At 37.8% G+C, this 19,065-nt stretch overlaps 1 protein-coding gene across 11 annotated transcripts in view; it reads left to right on the top strand.

Moving 5' to 3' along the window:
* The window catches only part of CIB2 (calcium and integrin binding family member 2), a 55,523-nt gene extending 37,747 nt beyond the window's left edge, over nucleotides 1-17,776 (top strand). For 10 of the 11 annotated variants that reach the window (XM_075045547.1, XM_075045551.1, XM_075045544.1 and 7 more), the window contains 3 exons: nucleotides 10,399-10,546; nucleotides 10,643-10,838; nucleotides 17,267-17,776. In XM_075045547.1, the coding sequence (XP_074901648.1) occupies nucleotides 10,399-10,546; nucleotides 10,643-10,838; nucleotides 17,267-17,288 (366 nt within the window). In that variant the 3' untranslated portion in view covers nucleotides 17,289-17,776. The remainder of the gene's footprint in view (nucleotides 1-10,398; nucleotides 10,547-10,642; nucleotides 10,839-17,266) is intronic. The other variant, XM_075045543.1, reaches the window with a different exon arrangement.
* The last annotated feature ends 1,289 nt before the right edge of the window (nucleotides 17,777-19,065 follow it).

The following is a 19,065-nucleotide window of genomic DNA, read 5'->3' as shown; positions in this document are numbered from 1 at the left end:
TCTTGCTGAAAAGTTCTTTTCAGTTCATTCAATTGCATAAAATACCTTATTATATGTTAACCATTCAGATATCTTATAAATATTTCACATAAGTTTTGTATAGCACAAATTAGGCAACAGGCAAAATTAATAATACTTTGCAAAAATGCCCTGTATTGGGTCCAATTTGGAAATAGCAACAAAGATTTCAAACTTGATTATCCAAAATTAGATTTAAGACATAACTACAAGCCTGTCAGCCTGACCTCGGTACCAGGGAAGATTATGGAACGGTTTGTCTTGAGAGCACTCACATGGCAAGTCCAGGACAAGCAGGGGACCTGGCCCAGCCAGCAGGGGTTTACGAAAGGCAGGTCCTGCTTGACCAACCTGATCTCCTTCTATGACCAGGTGACCTGCCTAGTGGATGCGGGGAAAGGCTGTGGATATTGTCTGCCTTGACTTCAGCAAGGCCTTTGACACTGTCTCTCATGGCATGCTTCTTGAGAAGCTGGCAGCTCATGGCTTGGACAAGCGTACTCTTCACTGGGTGAAAAACTGGCTGGATGGATGAGCCCAGAGGGTTGTGGTGAATGGGGTGAAATCCAGTTGGCAGCTGGTCACAAGTGGTGTTCCTCAGGGCTCGGTGTTGGCCCCTGTTCTGTTTAATATCTTTATCAATGATTTGGACGAGGGGATTGAGTGCACCCTCAGCAAGTTTGCAGATGACACCAAGCTGGGAGGCAGGGTCGATCTGCTTGAGGGTAGGGAGGCTCTACAGAGAGATCTGGACAGGCTTGATCGATGGGCCGAGGCCAACTGTATGAGGTTCAACAGGGCCAAATGCTGGGTCCTGCACTTCGGTCACAACAACCCCATGCAGTGCTACAGGCTTGGGGAAAGGTGGCTGGAAAGCTGCCTGGCAGAAAAAGACCTGGGGGTGCTGGTTGACAGCCAGCTGAATATGAGCCAGCAGTGTGCCCAGGTAGCCAAGAAGGCCAACGGCATCCTGGCCTGCATCAGAAATAGTGTGGCCAGCAGGAGCAGGGAGGTGATTGTTCTGCTGTACTCGACACTGGTGAGGCCGCAGCTTGAGTACTGTGTTCAGTTTTGGGCCCCTCACTGCAGGAAAGACATTGAGGTGCTGGAGCATGTCCAGAGAAGGGCAACCAAATTGGTGAGGGGCCTGGAGCACAAGTCCTGTGAGGAGCGGCTGAGGGAACTGGGGCTGTTTAGTCTGGAGAAGAGGAGGCTGAGGGGAGACCTTATCGTTCTCTACAGCTACCTGAAGAGGGGTTGTAGTGAGGTGGGTGCTGGTCTCTTCTGTCAGGCGGCTGGAGATAGGACGAGAGGAAATGGCCTCAAGTTGCAGCAAGGGACATTTAGGTTGGATATTAGGAAAAAATTTTTTACTGAGAGGGTTGTCAGACATTGGAATAGGCTGCCCAGGGAAGTGGTGGAGTCACCATCCCTGGAGGTATTCAAAAAGCGTGTAGATGGGGTACTTCAGGACATGGTTTACTGGGCATGGTTTGATGGTTGGACTCGATGGTCTTGAAGGTCTTTTCCAACCTAAATGATTCTATGATCAAAATCAGTAGCCTGTGAGAAGTTGCTAGCACAAGCAGGTCTAATTAGGCCCTAAGGCTGTATTCTGAAGTATAGTGTTAAATTACTCAGTGGAGCTAAAAGTTGGGAATTGGGATGGTTGCTCTAATTCGTCTTTGTCCTACCTACGAGATCATGATACCAACAGGTGAATACAGAACAATTATGCACTACTTTTCACAAGGACAAGGAAGTACTGCATGAAATTACAGACAGACAGCTGACATAACGTGTAAATATATTGAGGAACTCATTGCCACAAGACATTTTGGCAAAACCAGCATTAGTCTTCAAAAATTATTTAAGAGCTTTTATAGAGCAGAATTCCACAGATTGCTCTTAAGTTTTATGATCTGGATGTAATATCTAACTCCAGAAGTCCCTGAAATGCTCATTTTGTTAATCTCAGAATATACTATAGTAAGGATCACTATGTGTATCTCCCTCTTTTTTTTTGAGTTCTTGCCTTATCTGCAACTGGTTCCACTTAGAGTTAGGCTGGTGGGCTGGATGGACTGGTAATTATGACAGTTCCCATATTATAGTGGGGTTTTTTTTCCCCTTAGAAGCAATTCCTAGATCCATTGGATTTATTCTTAATGCCCCAGTGAGATTTGTCTGAGATGATTTAATCAAAGGACCTGCTTCTAGCAGTTACATGGAACCAGTCATTTGAAGCTTAGCAGCTAGTACAAAAGGAAGAAGATTCTTCACCTTGAAATAGGAATATTTCATGAAGTGCTGTCATGTTGGATGGACATCTGTATATAAGAATGCAAATTAGTGTTGTATGGAATACAATACAACAAAAATTGTTTTATATTTACATAGGTAAGACCATTAGTAAACTAATCAGTTTTTTTAGTAGCTGGCAGGATGAAATAGCACGGGCTTCACAAAGTCTAAATGCATGGGAGTATCTTGAAGTATTCTGATTGTTTTCAGCCATCTGTTATTTTTGCTTATGCATAAATATTGAATTCTTATTTCTGTGATAAAATGTATCATCCTCAAGGGTTTTTGATTCATTCATCCATTACTGCAAGTAGTTTTATATCTCTCTAACATGTCTGCAACTCATTCATCACTGTAGCATCTTAGGTGCTTGTACTAGCACTTCTGTTATGGACAATCAGTTTTCCTTAAGTTTTACGTTATTATCTTTAGGATCTTGATAGTGCAACATGTAATTCTCTGGCTCAGTTATATGACTCTGAGGAGTTTAACTGCCAGATCCTGATATTTGCTTTGTGAAAAATCAAGGCTAAGTTCAGGAAAGAAAGCAAGAAATGATAATCACAGACATTCTTTTAGGCTTCAGTGATACAGGACTGAACGCTTAAGGAATAGCTCATTCTATGAAAACTTTAGAAATGGGAGACTACTATATTTACAAGACAGCCTGGTACTTAAGCTGAGATATAAACCAGAAATTTTATACTGGACCATGATTAGATTTTGAGATACAGGAGCACATCTCGCTTCCTTAGCAATCTTAGGTGGTAATGATAATAGACTTCCTAATATACTTCCGAAAGTAAAGCAGATCATAATCTATCTTCTTGTACCATATCAAGTCTGTGAGGCTTTCTGACCCTGCTTTAGAAGATGTCTCCAGGGTAATGGAACTTGATTTTATGAAAATAGCAGGACAAAATTGTGTCAAATTTTATAATAATTCTCTCCCAAGTCTCATAAGGCTGTGGAATAACCTTAGAAATATTGCTGTCAAACCACTCATTTTATTTCAGGAATTCTAGCAGTTCATAGAGAAGGTGCATTCAATAGCTAGTGAGCTTGTTTCCAGTAAAATATTAGTTGGAGGAAAGTAGATCTTCCTCCATAACTCTTTCAAAACATTGATGCTAAAAGATATTAAAAAGCTACCTAGGATCTCAGTTATAAATTGGGGTCAATCTTGGTCATGGAGCATTTGCAATTACCTGTGCAGGTGGGGGGCAGGGGGGAGAGTCTTTGCCCTAGAGTTCATTTTCCAAGCAATCTAGGTAGTAACTCCAGCTCATACACCAAGAAAAAAAAATCTTTAATTTTTGCAACTTGAGCAGACTGCTAAATAAATCATCATGGTGTTTTCTTTCTTCAGTAAATTTTCATCCAAGGTGAAGACGAAGCCAACATTTAAATCTTAAAATAGAAATAAATGAACTAAATGTCTATTGAATTCTAATAAAATTAGTGATAATTTCAATGCACCTGGCTTTTTTCATATACACATTACATTTCTAGTTACTGGCAATGTTGAGCTCAATACCACTGTAGATTCTGACAAATGGAGAGAATCAATAATGCACTTTTCTAAATTAGATTCTGCTACTATAAAGAAAGATCTTTACCTAACGCATTAATGTTTTGAGCCAGGTTTTTTGTGTTTCAAAGAAAAAAAATGCTGATAGTGAATAATTCACTGTCATTTAAAGTGAGTGACCAACTCATGATTCTTAGAAGTTGACAGTCAGGACAAGAAATAAATAAAGAAGGGGCAGATACTTAAATTGATTAGGTCTGCCATTACACTGAAGTTAACAGAACTGGTTTACTCCATCTGTTTCACTGCAGTCTCTGTTTTCTAATTTTGACAATCTTAGTTACACACAGGCAGCAGTCTAATTAACTTTAAGGCATATGGACACCTGTGAGATTGCAGCAATTATTATTGCAAAATCATAGCAATGATATGGGCTGTTCAATATGAGACCATGTAGAAAGCCAAAGTGATCTCATTTCAAAATAAAACTGATTACACTCATGTTATCCCTGTCCCTTCCACAGAGCTTGATGTGGGAGTGTAACCTGATCACAGAGACCACATATGATCTGTAGAAGTAGGTGGGTGGCCATCTTCTTTGTGACACATACATCCCTAATTGTAAGAACCTTCAAATTGGTGTGTGGCCTGTCTCTGGTCATTGTAGTGTAGAGCAATCCTTCTGTCAGGAGTTGGTCATAAAGGGACTTCCTGGAGGGGAAACATTTTAGTTTTATTCGCTTTACAGTCTGTTGCTTTCTTGTTTTGGCTCACGCAGTAACTTCATTGATCCTCACAGGCCTTGTCATTAGCTGCAGCAGTGAGTAAGGTAGTTCATAAATCCACACAGCACTGAAACAATGACCAGCAGACACAGGAATCAGTCAAGGGAAAGAAAGGACACACAGGGAACAGGGAATCGATCACACATTTCAAAACCAATGTTAGCACCCTATTTTAGCAAGTTTAAACATGAACGCATGCAAGTTGCTTCAAAATAAAATGAAAACACTTCCTACAGGTTTAATAGGATGGAATTTTAGAAGTCATTTCAGTAAGTCCTCAGTTTCAAAGCTTTCCATGTAATGGGCCATGCCAGCTGAGAGAGCAGGTTGATACTCTTCCCAAGGCCTGACCCCTGCTGTGGCCAATCTTTGCCTGCAGCTCATCCTAACTTCCTTGTCTCTGCATCCAGTTAGTTGTTTCTAGTTAAGATGGGATGTTTTACCCCTTTCAGAACACTCTTGTTTCTCGGAAGCCCCTTTTTAACTGTGTGTCTCAACTGTATGCCCTCCAAGTGTAGTAAGTGAGGGCCATTTTCTCTCCCTTGAACTCCAAATCTGTACCTGCTTGATGGTCTTTACCAGTATTGTCGGCAGTTTCCTGCTGTAGTTAGTGAATCTTTTTTTTGTTAAAATGCCTTATATTCCCATTATATACTATTATGTTCTGTAATATTTAAACAATTCTATATGCAACCAGAATCTTTTGTTATTTGGCTGTTGTGACCATAGTGCAGCCTTCAGTAAAGAGGTAAGCTCATTGCTGATCTGTCTTAACATTTCTGCTTACTGACAGAATGAGGTGGTCATTTTTTTTTCAGATATAAATGTATTAATTTAGCTGTATCTTAGCCTTGGTTTGTGCAGGGTTTGCTTAATTGATACCCTGTAGGCACTGCAAAGAAGTTTGATGACATGAATATAATGATCTAAACATGAAAAAAAAAATAATTACTGATTTGAGGAAGAAGAAAAGGAAAAAAAAAAATTCCAACAAACAAATGTGCTTTTATCTGCTCCAGGGACAATTTGCTTTTGCACTTGCTATGCTTCCCTTTCAAAGCACCAGCCTCTCCTATGAGGTCTGGTAATGAACAATCTAGCCATTTTTATATTGATGTTTGTCTGATAAGAGTTCATTTCTATTTTTTTAGGAATAACTCCTGAAATTTGAGAAGGGTTTGCTTCTGATCAGTTCTGAACAAGTCCTGATTAAAGTATCCAAAGGGATTCTGGCTTTCAGTAGTCTGCAGACTGCTTTTTGCGTTTAAATATTTTCACTAATGTCAGTAGGGACTTATGTTCAAACAAAAAGAGAAAATGATCATCATGTTTCTGTGGATATAAAACCAAGAAACATTTTGTTATGACTGTCCAGCATCTCCAGCTTAGTTATCTTGACATATCTTACAACTTTACTTGCAACTTCTTATTTCCAAAATGCAGTCAGCTTGTGAAAATAAGACACAGTGCTTTAAATTAATTAATTAAGCTGCAAAAATGAATAGGGCAAAAGGACAACGCAGTGGTTTCCTAGAGCCTGTGATGGAAACTAGAGAACAGGGGAACATAACAAGTGATTTGGTAAGATTTAGCTGCAGTCTCAGGAATAAACCCTGTAATAGTTTCTTAGAAAACTAACGGTTGTGGTTTATTGTATGGTGTTCTAGGTCTGTATGTTGGAATAGATGCCGCATGACATTCAAAAACGTATAGAAACACAATTATCTGAGTAGAAAAAGTGTTTGTTAAAAAGATGGATGGCACGTTTAGGAGGATTATCTCAAGCCACTACAGCAGCATCAATCTGCAAAACAGCAGAGTTTTAGCTGTAATAATTATTTATTGTTTCTGTCTCCCCTCTCATTTTTATTGTGAGAGGACAGAAAGCTTTTTAACAATACAAGTGTGAGTTTCTAGTTTTAAAAGGATTCTTTTTTAAACAATTAGTGCTTAAGGGAAAACAGTCTAGGAAGGAACAGTATCATTTTCCCCTTTACTCCCTTCCCCCATGGCTTTTCCTTTAAATATGATGGAACCCTAATCTGTGCTCTTTAGAGTAGAGGTAATGAAATTACAGAAAGGATGTGAAAAGTATCTGTGAAGGTAAGCTAATACTTTTCATTGTGTAAGCTACAGATATACTGCCTGAAGACACATAATATGAGAAAGTTAAAGGAAAGAAATCAATATGAGGAAAGATTTTATTTTTCATTTAGGTTTTAGAGATCCATTTGGCAAAGAGTTACTTAAAAAGTATGCTTACGTCCATTTAATTCATCGTTAATTCATCTGTATTTTTGAGATCTCCAACATGCCAAATAGATAATTCATCTTATGCAACTGCAATATGCTTATTAAGTCAGAGAGATTATACCTAGCATTTTTAATGCAGAAAGTCCTGGGTTTGATATTCCCTGCTGATAGGGATATTTGCATCTGTGTGCCCCCTGTTTGTTATCCAATGCTGCCTCTAAGATGTCAGTTTACAACTGTTACCATGACACTTCTGATGAGGTTTGTTCCAAAGAAAGCAATATAATATTCTAGAAATAAAAAAGACAATTTTTCTAACATGTTTTCTTGTCCACTCTGATATTTAGCATTCTGTAGTATTACACATTTAACAGATACACCAATTTTTTATGTGCTTTTAGGAAGAAAGTGGGCCTTTTTCAGCCCAAATGAATCTTACTTTGGCTTATTAATAAACTGACAATTTGAAACAATAGAATTAATTGTTTTCCAGAGTGTCTGTACGTATATTCGTATCACAGACAGGCATATTTCCAAGCCCTCAAGTCAGATACTTTAGCCTTAGCAGTACCCACAGATGCACATCTGCTATACCTCCTCTACACATCATGCACATGATGCGAGTGATCATTATGTATCCCTTTACAATGACTTTCAGCCATCTGGCTAGTTCTGGGGTGTTGTTTTTCATTCTGAGATTCTTGAGAGATGTGACCCTGCTGCTTTTTTGAGGCTGTTGTCTTTTTATTTTCAGGAATCCCTCTTTTTCTCTCTATTTAATTTCTTTTTTATTTTTATTTGGCCTGCTTTTGTCTTCATCTGAACAGTGAGCTCAGCCTTACATGTTCAGCTCAGAGCACAGTGAGCTCATTAATCTCCTGCCCTTTGAAAAATGTAGACATGGTCCCTATTGTGGAATTACTTCAGTCATTGAACCCTGTAGGAGAATTTGAATTTAGTATTGACTACTTTAATGGGCTGTCATTTGAGCCTACAGCTCTGTGGTCCCTATGTCACCTATCCATTAAACCAGCCTTATTCCTGGCCATTATCTTAGCCAGAAAGACTGGAGAGATCTTGGCATTTAGTGGTGCATTTTGAATCTTGATTGTCTCAGGGAATTACACTTCCATTGTCTGTTTCTCAGATCTCGCCCATCCTTGGAAGGTTGACACTTTGACTGATTTGTCATTAGATGGATATTTGCCTTTTGGCAGACTCCAACTAATTTCTACCATGGAAGTAGTCCTAGAGTGCAAACCGCAAGACCCAAAGACATCGCATTAGATAGTTGATGTATCCTGAGTGCTTTGTAACCATTAAATAGAAACCTCCCAATAGAACCAGGTATGCTCTCTGAGGATGTGGATGGCCAGTATTGCTTCTGTGAAAAAGTATCTCAAAGTTCCAGCTGGGCTGGCCACTGAAATTTGTTCTTAAATTTGCCAGGTGATATGACTTGACAAATGTATGTAGGTGTGGTATAGCCTTGACCAATCCACGCCTTGTACCCAAATGTCTGACCACATCTCTGTACTTGCATCTCGGAACTAGGCACTGCAAAGTGTCGTCCTGTAGTGTGAATCTACACGTTGACCCATCACCTGAAGAAAAAAGGAAGGCTGCTTTCCAGGAACTGGATGTTCTTTGAAATATCCGCATGCACAGTCACACCTCACATTTCTCTTAGAGAAATTAAGCTTTTGTATGTTATGCTTGTCTTTTAGCAAGAATCCTTAAAACTTAATCATTATTTGAGGCTATAACAAAATGTATCTTAAATGTTATGTCTGTGTGGGTGACAAATTTCATTATGCTTCCAAGTTCCCCCTGTGATTTCAGTTGAACATCTTTATCTTCAGCTTTGGTTGTAAGTTGTAAGCTGCTGCAAACCATTTAACAGTTGTTGAATTTCACTTGAGGCAGCTGCATATTAGTGGTAAGTAGCCCAATTCTTGTAAGGTACTTTACATTCCTTTAAGATGAAGGATACTACATAAATATAAATCATCAGTCTGTTCATGTAACTCTGCTTTGTACATGCTGCTTGTATTTTTTTTAGTTTCCACGGGTATGCAGAAAATGTGTTCTATAGATGCATCTGTTCTAGATGTTCAAGAAAGAATTCAAGTAAACTGAAAAATAACATTTTCTAGTCATTTACCTCTCAAATATAGCTGGTTTATGAAATTTCATTTAAAATAATTGGATGGTTTGTGAATACTTGTAGCTAATTAAACTTGGAGATAAAAAGACATGAAATGGATATATGATTGAGCTCCGAGCTTTCACAATACTGCTTCTTTTAAAGCCAAATAAAATGCTGCATGCATATTAAAAATAATAAATATGATATGCCACCACCAAAGCTGATGACTTTTATAGGAGATCAATATGTTAATTGGTGTCTTGACTTCAGATAAGATCTGTAGAACAGCTTTGATGAGAGGCTGCTCAAAGTCCAAATGATGTTTGTGTTTTACTCACTTTCAGCTGAATTGAGTTGATTTTCCCAGTTTTATAGCCATAGCTACAAATTCATCTTCGGTTTTTACATAGCTGTGAGAAAGATGTTGTTTTGTTACATTAAAAACAATTGTTTTGGACTTCAGAGTAGTAAAGCAGCTTTTCTTATGCTTGCTTGTGTGTTTATGGTTTTTGAATATTGTCTTATTCAGAGTAGCCTTGACACCAGCTGGGTTGGTAGGGTGCTAGAAAAGGATCTTTCAGGGTCATCTCCTGCAGAGATGAAATTTCATTTAAAACTCTGGAATCTGTAATCAGTTCAACCAGAGCGTTGGACATTGATGTGTATCAGAGAGAAAATGAAAGACTTTTCTGCAAGATTCTACTGGGATGTTACTCGACATCCGTAGTGAACAGACATGGTTTGTTTGAGGGCTGATTGATGGTTCCACATCAGTCAGGTGTGGAATGCAAATACTTCCTTTTTAAAGTGGTTTCATAGACAGTATTTGTTCATCCAGCCTTCACTTAGGTGCCACCAGAAGATGTAAAGACCCTGTTTGTTTCATTGGCTTTCTACCTTGGTCTCCCAGTTTCCTTCCCCTTCTATCATCCTCTGTTTGTGTGTGCTAGCTTCTTAATATAGGAGCTGTAACCCTCCTGACCATGTCAGTCTGGCACCCTGTCAGGAACCTGTTATGTGCAAATGACCTTCACACTCTTAGTACCTTTACCCTAACATTTATAAAGTATGTGTTCCACCCAGGAGAAACAAGATGAGCACCAGTTTAGAGAGAATGAGTAACAATGGAGCTGAGAAAATCTGGGCGAGAAGTGGTACTATGCAGCAGCACGTTCTGCTGACGCTTTGTGCTAAAGCATGCAAATGTAAATTTTTAGATGCATTTTGGAAGGAGAAAAGCTGTCTTCAAAGAGCCAACCATGGAATTAATTACTCATTAACAGGGAGTCTGCAGCTTTTTGGTCTTCCAAATACTGAATAATAATAATAATAAAAATATATGTATCTGTTTTTCACAGGAGAATCCCTTCAAGGAAAGGATTGTGGAATCTTTCTCAGAAGATGGAGAGGGAAGCCTCAGCTTCAATGATTTTGTGGATATGTTCTCTGTGCTCAGTGAAATGGCTCCCAGAGAGCTTAAAGCAATCTATGCCTTTAAGATCTATGGTACTGTATTGGGATGCTTTTGTATGCCTTTTTTGTTTGGACTAAATGACTATGAGAGTTGTTGGTGATCTTTTCTTTGGTTCTTTTATTGTTTAGATTTTAACACAGATAATTTCATTTGTAAATCAGACTTGGAAAAAACCCTCAATAAGCTGACCCGAGAAGAGCTAACAGCAGAAGAAATCACTTTAGTTTGTGAGAAAGTGATAGAAGAAGCTGACATGGATGGTGATGGGAAACTAGGATTTGCAGATTTTGAAAACATGATTTCCAAAGCACCGGACTTTCTCAGGTATTGTTTTAAGAAAAAGATAGTCTCTTGCATATTTTCAGGTTTTTTTTTTAAGAAATTGCTGCGTAGTGTAATACAAGAAACGTCAGACATAAGTACTTTACCAGAGAGCTGACTAGAGGATGACTTCTTACCCTAACTCAGTTTATTTTTATAGAGCATATTCCAGTACTCTCCTAACCTGAAGACTAAGAGCTCAGTGACTTATATCTCCCTTTTTTTTTCTTCCCTGTTTGTGTGGTTTGTTCAGGAAAATATTTTTCTCTGTTATAAGCTCAAATTCATATTGTTCTCAAGCCTATAGCAAGGATCCATGCTGTCTGAATAGCAATGTGTGTAAATTAAAATGATTAATTACTGCAGTCTTTCTTCGATCCACTGTCAATCAGGGGTTTTATTATAACTGATATTTTTTATTTTTGTTGCTGTTTCTTCCTAAAAATCTGTAGATAAAACCCAGCTATCTTAAGACAGTTTTTCTTGCACACTTCATATCTAAAGAGATCTTTTGAAAAGGACAATGACTTTTTATTTTTACACATTAATAAAACATTCTACATAAACTTATAATGAAAGCTGTTACTTAAGTAATACAAGGATAGGCCTTCTTAAAGAAATGACAGAGAACCAGCCAGCAGAATAAGATACTCCTAGACTGGGAGGAGTTCATATTTGAATCTTAAATCCACTGGCAGAGTAGGCTGAAGCTAAAACCTAGGTCTAATTTCTCCCCAAATTTCAGTGGTCTGGGTTAACTATGTCTGATAGTCAATGCTTGATAACCTGAAAAAGTTTTTTCATAATCTTTGTTTGTACACATTGTTGTTAAGTTAGTAGTGTTGCTGTTTGTCTGGTGATAATAACACTTAAGTACTAACGTCTGGGAAGATAAATAATCCAACAATTGTCTTGACTGCAAGCAGGTATACAGTATGATTGTAAATTGTTTTGGGAATGTTGGAATTAGTAAATTCTAGTTTCTGCAGACTTGTGTCTCCTGATTAGTTGCCTGATAACTGAGAAGGAGTTTAGTTTCAATTTTTTGCTGCAGTTAAGGCACAAAGACTGGTTCATCTATGTAGATTTTCTGATGTCTGGAAGGGTGCGGAATTATTTTGCATCTTTCTGTGAAGTGGAACACTTAGAGACACTTTTTTACACAGCTGCCTGTTTGCAGGAAATTGGCAGAAACTTAATCATCTTTCAGTCACGTGTTGTTGAATTCTGCCAAAGGATTCAGAAGTTACTGGGGAAGATTAACAAAGCTCACAGTCAGGCTGATTGAATAAACTGTATTTTCACAGGAAATAAGTATAAAGGTTAGGATAGCATTAAGATAGGTAAAACTTTGGACTGGTGACCTTAAGAACGTCTAAGTCTCCTGCAGAGCCCAGAACAGTTTATTTCTTTCATAAATGAAATTTCTGAGGAAAGACATTATAACAAAATGATTCTACAATAAAGCACGAGGACATGATTCCTGTGAACCCTGAGAAACATCAGCATCTGGAGAGGATATGCTACAAAGTTAATGTGAATGTCTTTTATACAGTAGAAACATATCGGACATTCCTTGACTAATCAAGTGTATCAGCGGAAACTCTTTTAGAACAAGACACATATCATTGTTATGGTGAGGCTGAGCTGAGTAGGTATTGTAATATTTTGTTTACATATATTTCCAGCTAAGAAAATGTTTTCTTTATACTGTTATCCGTATAGAAGCTGCTGGGGTCAGGGAGAGTTTTTAATCAACCAAAAGGCTGTACTGTACCATGGGTAGAGAACAGAGATCAAATGTGAAGAATTGAAGGCAGATCTGAAGACTCAGCAGAAGCTGTAGTTTCAGAAGTTTCCTGTGCCATGACTGACTTTACTGCTGTTACTGCTGTGTTGTAGAGGCTCGCAAGCTCCTGACTGAGACTTCCAAGCTAAGGATGCTGTGCAATCCATTCATTTCCTGAGAAACTAGCAGAGAGGAATATTTGCCACTATAGCCATTGGAATGACTGTCATAATTATTTTTCTTTTCCAAGTTTGTGATGTTTTGGGAAACTGACGAAGTGAATGGAAAGACCTGAGTGCTGTGTACTCAACAGGGCAAGAAAATGAGTAAAAAGGGATGAAGTGAAAAGTACAGAGCTTGTTATGGGTTAGGTAAAGAGAAAATAGGGAGGGATCACTGACAACACTGATAATCTCAAAGGACAAGGCTACCAAGTATTGGAAGACTGATCATCCAGTTGCTCAGTTTAAACGCATATACTTTGATCCGTGTTTGTGAAATGGTGAACTCTGTTATCAAGATGTTTCCTAAATGTTCAAGATGGCAATGTGTATATTTTAGGCAGATTTTTTCCATCCCTGGCTTCAAAGGAAATGGTAACTTCCCTCTCCTTTCAGGTCCAGGAGATTAGGTGGGTCACAGGATTCAGCTGTGAAGTCCTCAGGCTTAAGAGCTCCTGATGTGACATGATCTAAAGAAGGGTTTCCTTCCACCTTCTAGCTGAAACACTGGTTTAGAGCCTCTGACTGTTAACTCAGCAACATGGTTCTTTAACCTTTGAAGCTATATGGCAAAATGAGGGTGTAAATGGAAAAAGTCTCAGAGCCAAGAAGAGAATGTGTAGTTTCTCTGATTTGGTTTCTGTTTCAGCCAGAGTTAACAGCTGCAGGAAAAGAAGGTGACAAGGTCATGAGACCATTTCTATCCAAACTAATCTGTAGAAGACTTGATACCTCTCCCTTATTATGGTTTACTGTTCATTTTGCCTGTAAAGGTATTTTATTTTTTGAGGACATTCTTAGTCATATTTTTGCTGTATGCACTGCATCATAGACTTACATATTTAATACTGAACTTCCTGATCTGAGCCACTTACTCTCATTTTTTAAATACTGTGTAAATGTTGCCTTCTAAAGGGAGACAGTGATTCGATTTTTGGAATGGGGTCCATTGAATTTTAGTGCCACAGTAGGTACACCAAGATCTGATTGGGGACTGAAACTAAACCAGTGCTCTCTGATAGTATGACATGGAACATGACATGCAATTCCTGTAGCTGATCTCTCACCACAAAAAAAACAGTTCCTGCTCATTGAGTTGAATTACGCCATAACAGTCTTCAACACATTACCTATTCATTTAATGAAACAATGCTTTCTTTTGTCTTTCTGAATTTATCTCCAGCTCAATTCATGGCCTCTCATTTTCTTCTCTTCTGTGTCTTCAGCCGTAATGGTCCTTTTAAGTGATAACCATAGGCTGCATGCAGCCAAACTGAAGACAGGGCTTTGCAGTTTGACATGTAATATAATACAGAACATGCAAAGCACAGGAACTATCTTAGCAGTGGATTAACAACCCTATATGCCAGTGGTAAACTTATGCCTGAAGTATCTTCTTAATATTGTAAAAAGATATGAAAACATGTTTTCATCTAAATAAAATTGTCCTTTTTGAAATCTTCAGCAGATGTGTGGAAGAAATACCACCCTATCAATGTCCAGAGGCAGTGATAATTTCATTTGGTTTTGCGTATCTCCACTTTTTGTGCCCAACCAAATGCATTCCAGACTTTAAATTCAAGGAAGCCTAAGTGCCTATTGATTGATACTTTCAATTGCTCAGCAGCTGTGAAAATTCAATACCTGGGAACCAAAGCAATAGCCACTTTTGTAAATTATTGCTAGTAAGCAATTGGAGGTGGTAGGTAACTGCAGTTTTTGGAGACTTTGCTGTGAAGCTATGGGCAATCAACACTTCTGAATATCTGATCCCAGAATACCATACTGGCACCTGGTATGTGATCCTTTCTGAAAGTGTTGACTAACTTACCAGACCCCAGATGATTTTTATTTGTAGTAGAGGATTTCTTATTCTGTTATTTGCCTTTTCCTCCCACCAAAAGCCACTTCTTCACACTGTAAGAGTAGGGAACTTAGGATGCAAGGCAATTAGGTTTTATCCCTGGCTCTGCCATTGCTTGAGCAGGTGATCTCTGCTAAGCCATAGATCATTTTGTTCTCTCTGCTCTGTTACATGGGACCAGTGCTTACCTGACTTCTGACAAACATTGAGAACTCTTTTATAATATGAACTATCCAACTGTAAAATCTCATCATCACTAAAATGAGGTATGAAATTACTGAGGAGGAATACCTTTTTTACCCTGTTTGTGGAAAACCTTTGAAGGCCAGATTCCTATAACAATGTACACTCTGTTTTTGAAGTGCTTTTTTTCACACAGCTCAGTATGTTGCGTTTTTTTAAGCTGTCATACTATCATGCATACTTAGTATATACAGCAGGCATTAATTTTGGCACCATGATCCAGGCTTTGACCTAGTATAAGCTAAAGTTCATCCACTGTATGTTGACTGATTTTCCTTATCTCATCACTTGTTTCTCAAACCTTTACTTAATGACCCTGCATAGGTTTAATCTCCTACAGACAGCCTTTGCAAGCTTTGTACTGCTGTCAAGCAAATGAAGATGCAGTAAAGTCTGTTGCTTGATTTGCACTGCTGTGGTTGAGGAATTTTTTTAAGACTAGAAGAAAATACTGCTAATCGTTGACCAGGGAAGAAGATATGCATTTTTGGCTGTTATCCCAGAAGCCTGAGTAAGCTGTAAATAACAATGACAGTTGCTAGTTCAGAAAATTTGATCCCAGTAGGTTTATTTCACTCAAAATTGCTATCATTAAGAAGGTGCTTGTAGTTTAATGGAAGTATTAGCAGTCTGAACTGGCTAAGTGTTCTGTTCTACAAGACTGGTTACGTTTTCCACAGGAAATCGTTTTATAAATCATCCTGGAAGCTTAAGCTTATTTGAATGCCTGAAGGTGAAACATACTATAACAATTTGAAATGGAGTTTGAGAAGAATGTGGCATAAGTAACACCTGGATGCTGCCAGAACTAGACAGAGAAACAACAGATTAAACAAAAATATGTCTTTGGAAATGCAGTATTTCTGAAACTTTTGGGGGCCTTTACCTGTGTAACAGTTGATGTTGTGACTCCAGTCCTACTTAAAGCTGAAGTAACAGAAGCTCTTTTATAGGAAATGTGCATCTCATAAGACCTGTCCCAACGTGCAGATTATGTAGTTCTTAAGGACCAAAATTAGAGCTAGTGACAAATTGGCAAGAGATGCTTAGCAAGAAAACAGTGGAAGGGAGTAATTTTTGTCAGTGTTTTTCACAGAATATTTCAGCTGCCTCTTAAGTAAAAAGCTTAATCTCCAAAGTCCAAAATGATACTCTGATAGAAATACAAAAATTTCCAATAAATATCTTTCCAGTGAAGTGGATTTGGATGTGGTTTTTTTTTTAAGAAGACATGCCTAAAATGTTTTCACATACAATGCTGTGGATTTTTAGTTCCTAGATATTTCCTATGTGGACTTAAATTTTCATGAGTTTCGATTAGTATGGGGCTCTAGAAATTTCCTGAGTTGTGAACAAGAAGTTTATAATTCTTTTTTTCTAAAACCTTAGTGCTGGTAAGCAATTTGCATCACTGTATGCTTTCTTTCATGATACTTAGGCTAGTATGCCAGACGGCTATACATCATATCTTTCAGTGTCACCCAGGTTGAATAAACCCCTAGATACAAAGTTCCTAGGGACCACTGTGAATATAAAATTTTATCTTCTCCAAACACATGCCACAGAGCTTCCTTCAGTGAATTCCTGATTCAAATCAAATAGCTGTGATTAAGTTAGAGCATTCTTTTTGTAAAACAAAATCCAAAACCTGTACATCCATAACTCTTCAGACTCTCATATATTCCAAACTTTTAAAATTTTCTTTCGGTGTAGACATCAAAATTATAGTTTTTACATACAAAAGTTCTGATTTCAGTCAAGAAAGAAAGAAACATACAGTTTATACTGTTGTGACATTGAACAGAGATTACTACCTAGAGAAAGTGAGCTTTCAACATGCCCTCTTTAAATTGTCTTTTACTGTCCTGCTAAGATGCTCAGGAGTTCTTCTGAAAACTCATGGCAGTAGTAAAGCATGCTGCTTGCCTGTATCATAATGCAAATAGAAAGAAGATAACAATCAGGATCTCTTGGTCCTAGCAAGAGAAACAACAGATTTATCTGCCTAATTTGACTTGTTTAAGAACCCAAATGCTGTGCCATAGCAAAAGTACCATTGGGAAACGTTTAGCTCTGCTCTATATACAATAAACAGGTCAATTTATACTTGATTTAATCTAGTGCTGAGCTTGGCCCCCTGAGCTAACATTTTCAGAAGATGGAAATTTCTCCCAGAATGTTTAATTCTTTCTGAGAGCGTGAGAGAAGAGATTCTGATTCATTACACAGTGCCTTCCTTTTTGTACTTTAAGAAAAATGTTGTGTGTAATGACAAATGTGTTTATATCTCTTAATCTTTTTCTTTCCTTTGCAGTACTTTCCACATAAGAATCTGAAGAGGTTTCTGTGAACCAGTGTTATCAGAAATTACTTGCCAGTCCAGCCTTTCTGAATCTCAGGCACTTTGGGGGCTTTTGTCCTCTAATTATGGCTTCTTAGAACTCAGCAGAAAGTACTGCAATAGTTCTGGTCCACAAGGAGACAGAAGCATCATGTGATCTACAGGATATTTGGAACAGTCACATTTTTATCTTCACTGCTGGCCAAGCACTCTGGCAGAGATGGTTGGTTGTTGGCTTGTAGTTTTTCTTTTTTTTTTTTTCTTTTTTTAAACAGGCAGAATGAGAAAGTTATTAAAGGTATTTCCACATAGTTTTTATATTTGTGAATATTTAATACTGCTCTTAAAAGCGCAAAAAAAAAAAAAGAAGATTGACAGAAAGATTAGCTTTGGTGACTTTTCCAAGAGTATTTGGAAGAAAGCATGGGCCTTAAATAATGAGATGCCTCTATCACTGTGTTGTACAGCTGGGGATCTTGCATGGAAATTATCTTGGGTGAAAGAACTGCAGTCAAGATCAAGCTCCCAGTGTTGAAGACAGCCACATCCCAGGTTTGCCTTTCAGTCACTGAAATGGCAGTTGCTGGGTTTGGTGCTTACCTTCAACCAATACTTTATGGATTGTCATGTCCTTATGAAACTTGAAATATTTGCCTTTTGTATATGATAACTACATACATGATTCATTTCTTCCCAAGATAAATGTTAAAAATGTGTCCTTATTCCTAAAAGGGGTCCTGCATTTTACTCATTCTATGGGCTGATAATGCTGAATGGAAGAATATGATCATCTGTAACTCATGAAGAAGTTAAAGAAGCACAGAACTACCACCAAGGACATGAAAAGACATTTTCTTTCTAAACTAGCTATGCAATCTTTCCCATAAAATGCATGAATGCAGCTCTATATTTCTCTTCCCTCTCCAGCTGGAAATCAGCTAGATTGATTTATTATTGTTTTTTTTAATTCCAGTATTGTTTAGGTACTGGGGCCTGAAGACAATCATATGTACATTACTGTTCTAACAGTCAATAGAAGGGCTCTGTCACTTACATGGCTTCTGTATCAAAGTCATCACAATTAAAACTTTTGACGCATTCTGTTGTGCTTTGAGAATTTTTGGGCTAAGCACATACTAATTTCCTTTCCGGTCATTATTCCAGTTACTGTGAAGTTAAGTCTTTCAAAGGGTGAAATGTGTTATTCTTACTGAAAAAGTTGTTGAAGTAGAGAAATTAATCTTTTTACCATTTCCGTAGGGATGATGCTGCTTATCTACCTCAGAACCTCTTATGTATGGTGAGCTTGCAATGTAGCTTGCTGTTCAAATTTATACAATATCCATCAAGAAGAAATATTTATCTAGCAGTATGGTTGTACATTAAAAGTGTTGATGGAAATTCTGGATATTCAAGGTATACAGGACAGCCTTGTCTAAGATAGCATAGTGAAAATGAAACTTTTATGTTATTACTAACATTTATTTTTAAAAAAATTTTTAGAGTGATCATATTTGGTGATGTTTATAGCATTTTAATGCTTCCTCCTACTGGTTTCTGTTTAGATAAAGGAACTGGAGCCTGAATTCCCTCTGATTTGTTTACCCAAGTTAAAAAGAGCATAAATCAATCCTGGTACTCACTTCTGATTGAGTAAGAAGAGAGTCAAGTGTCAATCTTTTTCATTTCAAGCAGATTAAATTAGGTGCATTGGTTGATTCAAACAATTTGCAAGACATTGGCATTAAGAGATATTACATTAAAATTACTTC

This window comes from Buteo buteo, chromosome 13 (genome assembly GCF_964188355.1).
Source record: "Buteo buteo chromosome 13, bButBut1.hap1.1, whole genome shotgun sequence".
NCBI classification, from domain to species: Eukaryota; Metazoa; Chordata; class Aves; order Accipitriformes; family Accipitridae; genus Buteo; species Buteo buteo.
Note: the sequence above shows the minus strand (reverse complement) of the source record. Positions and strands in the feature narration are given on the sequence as shown.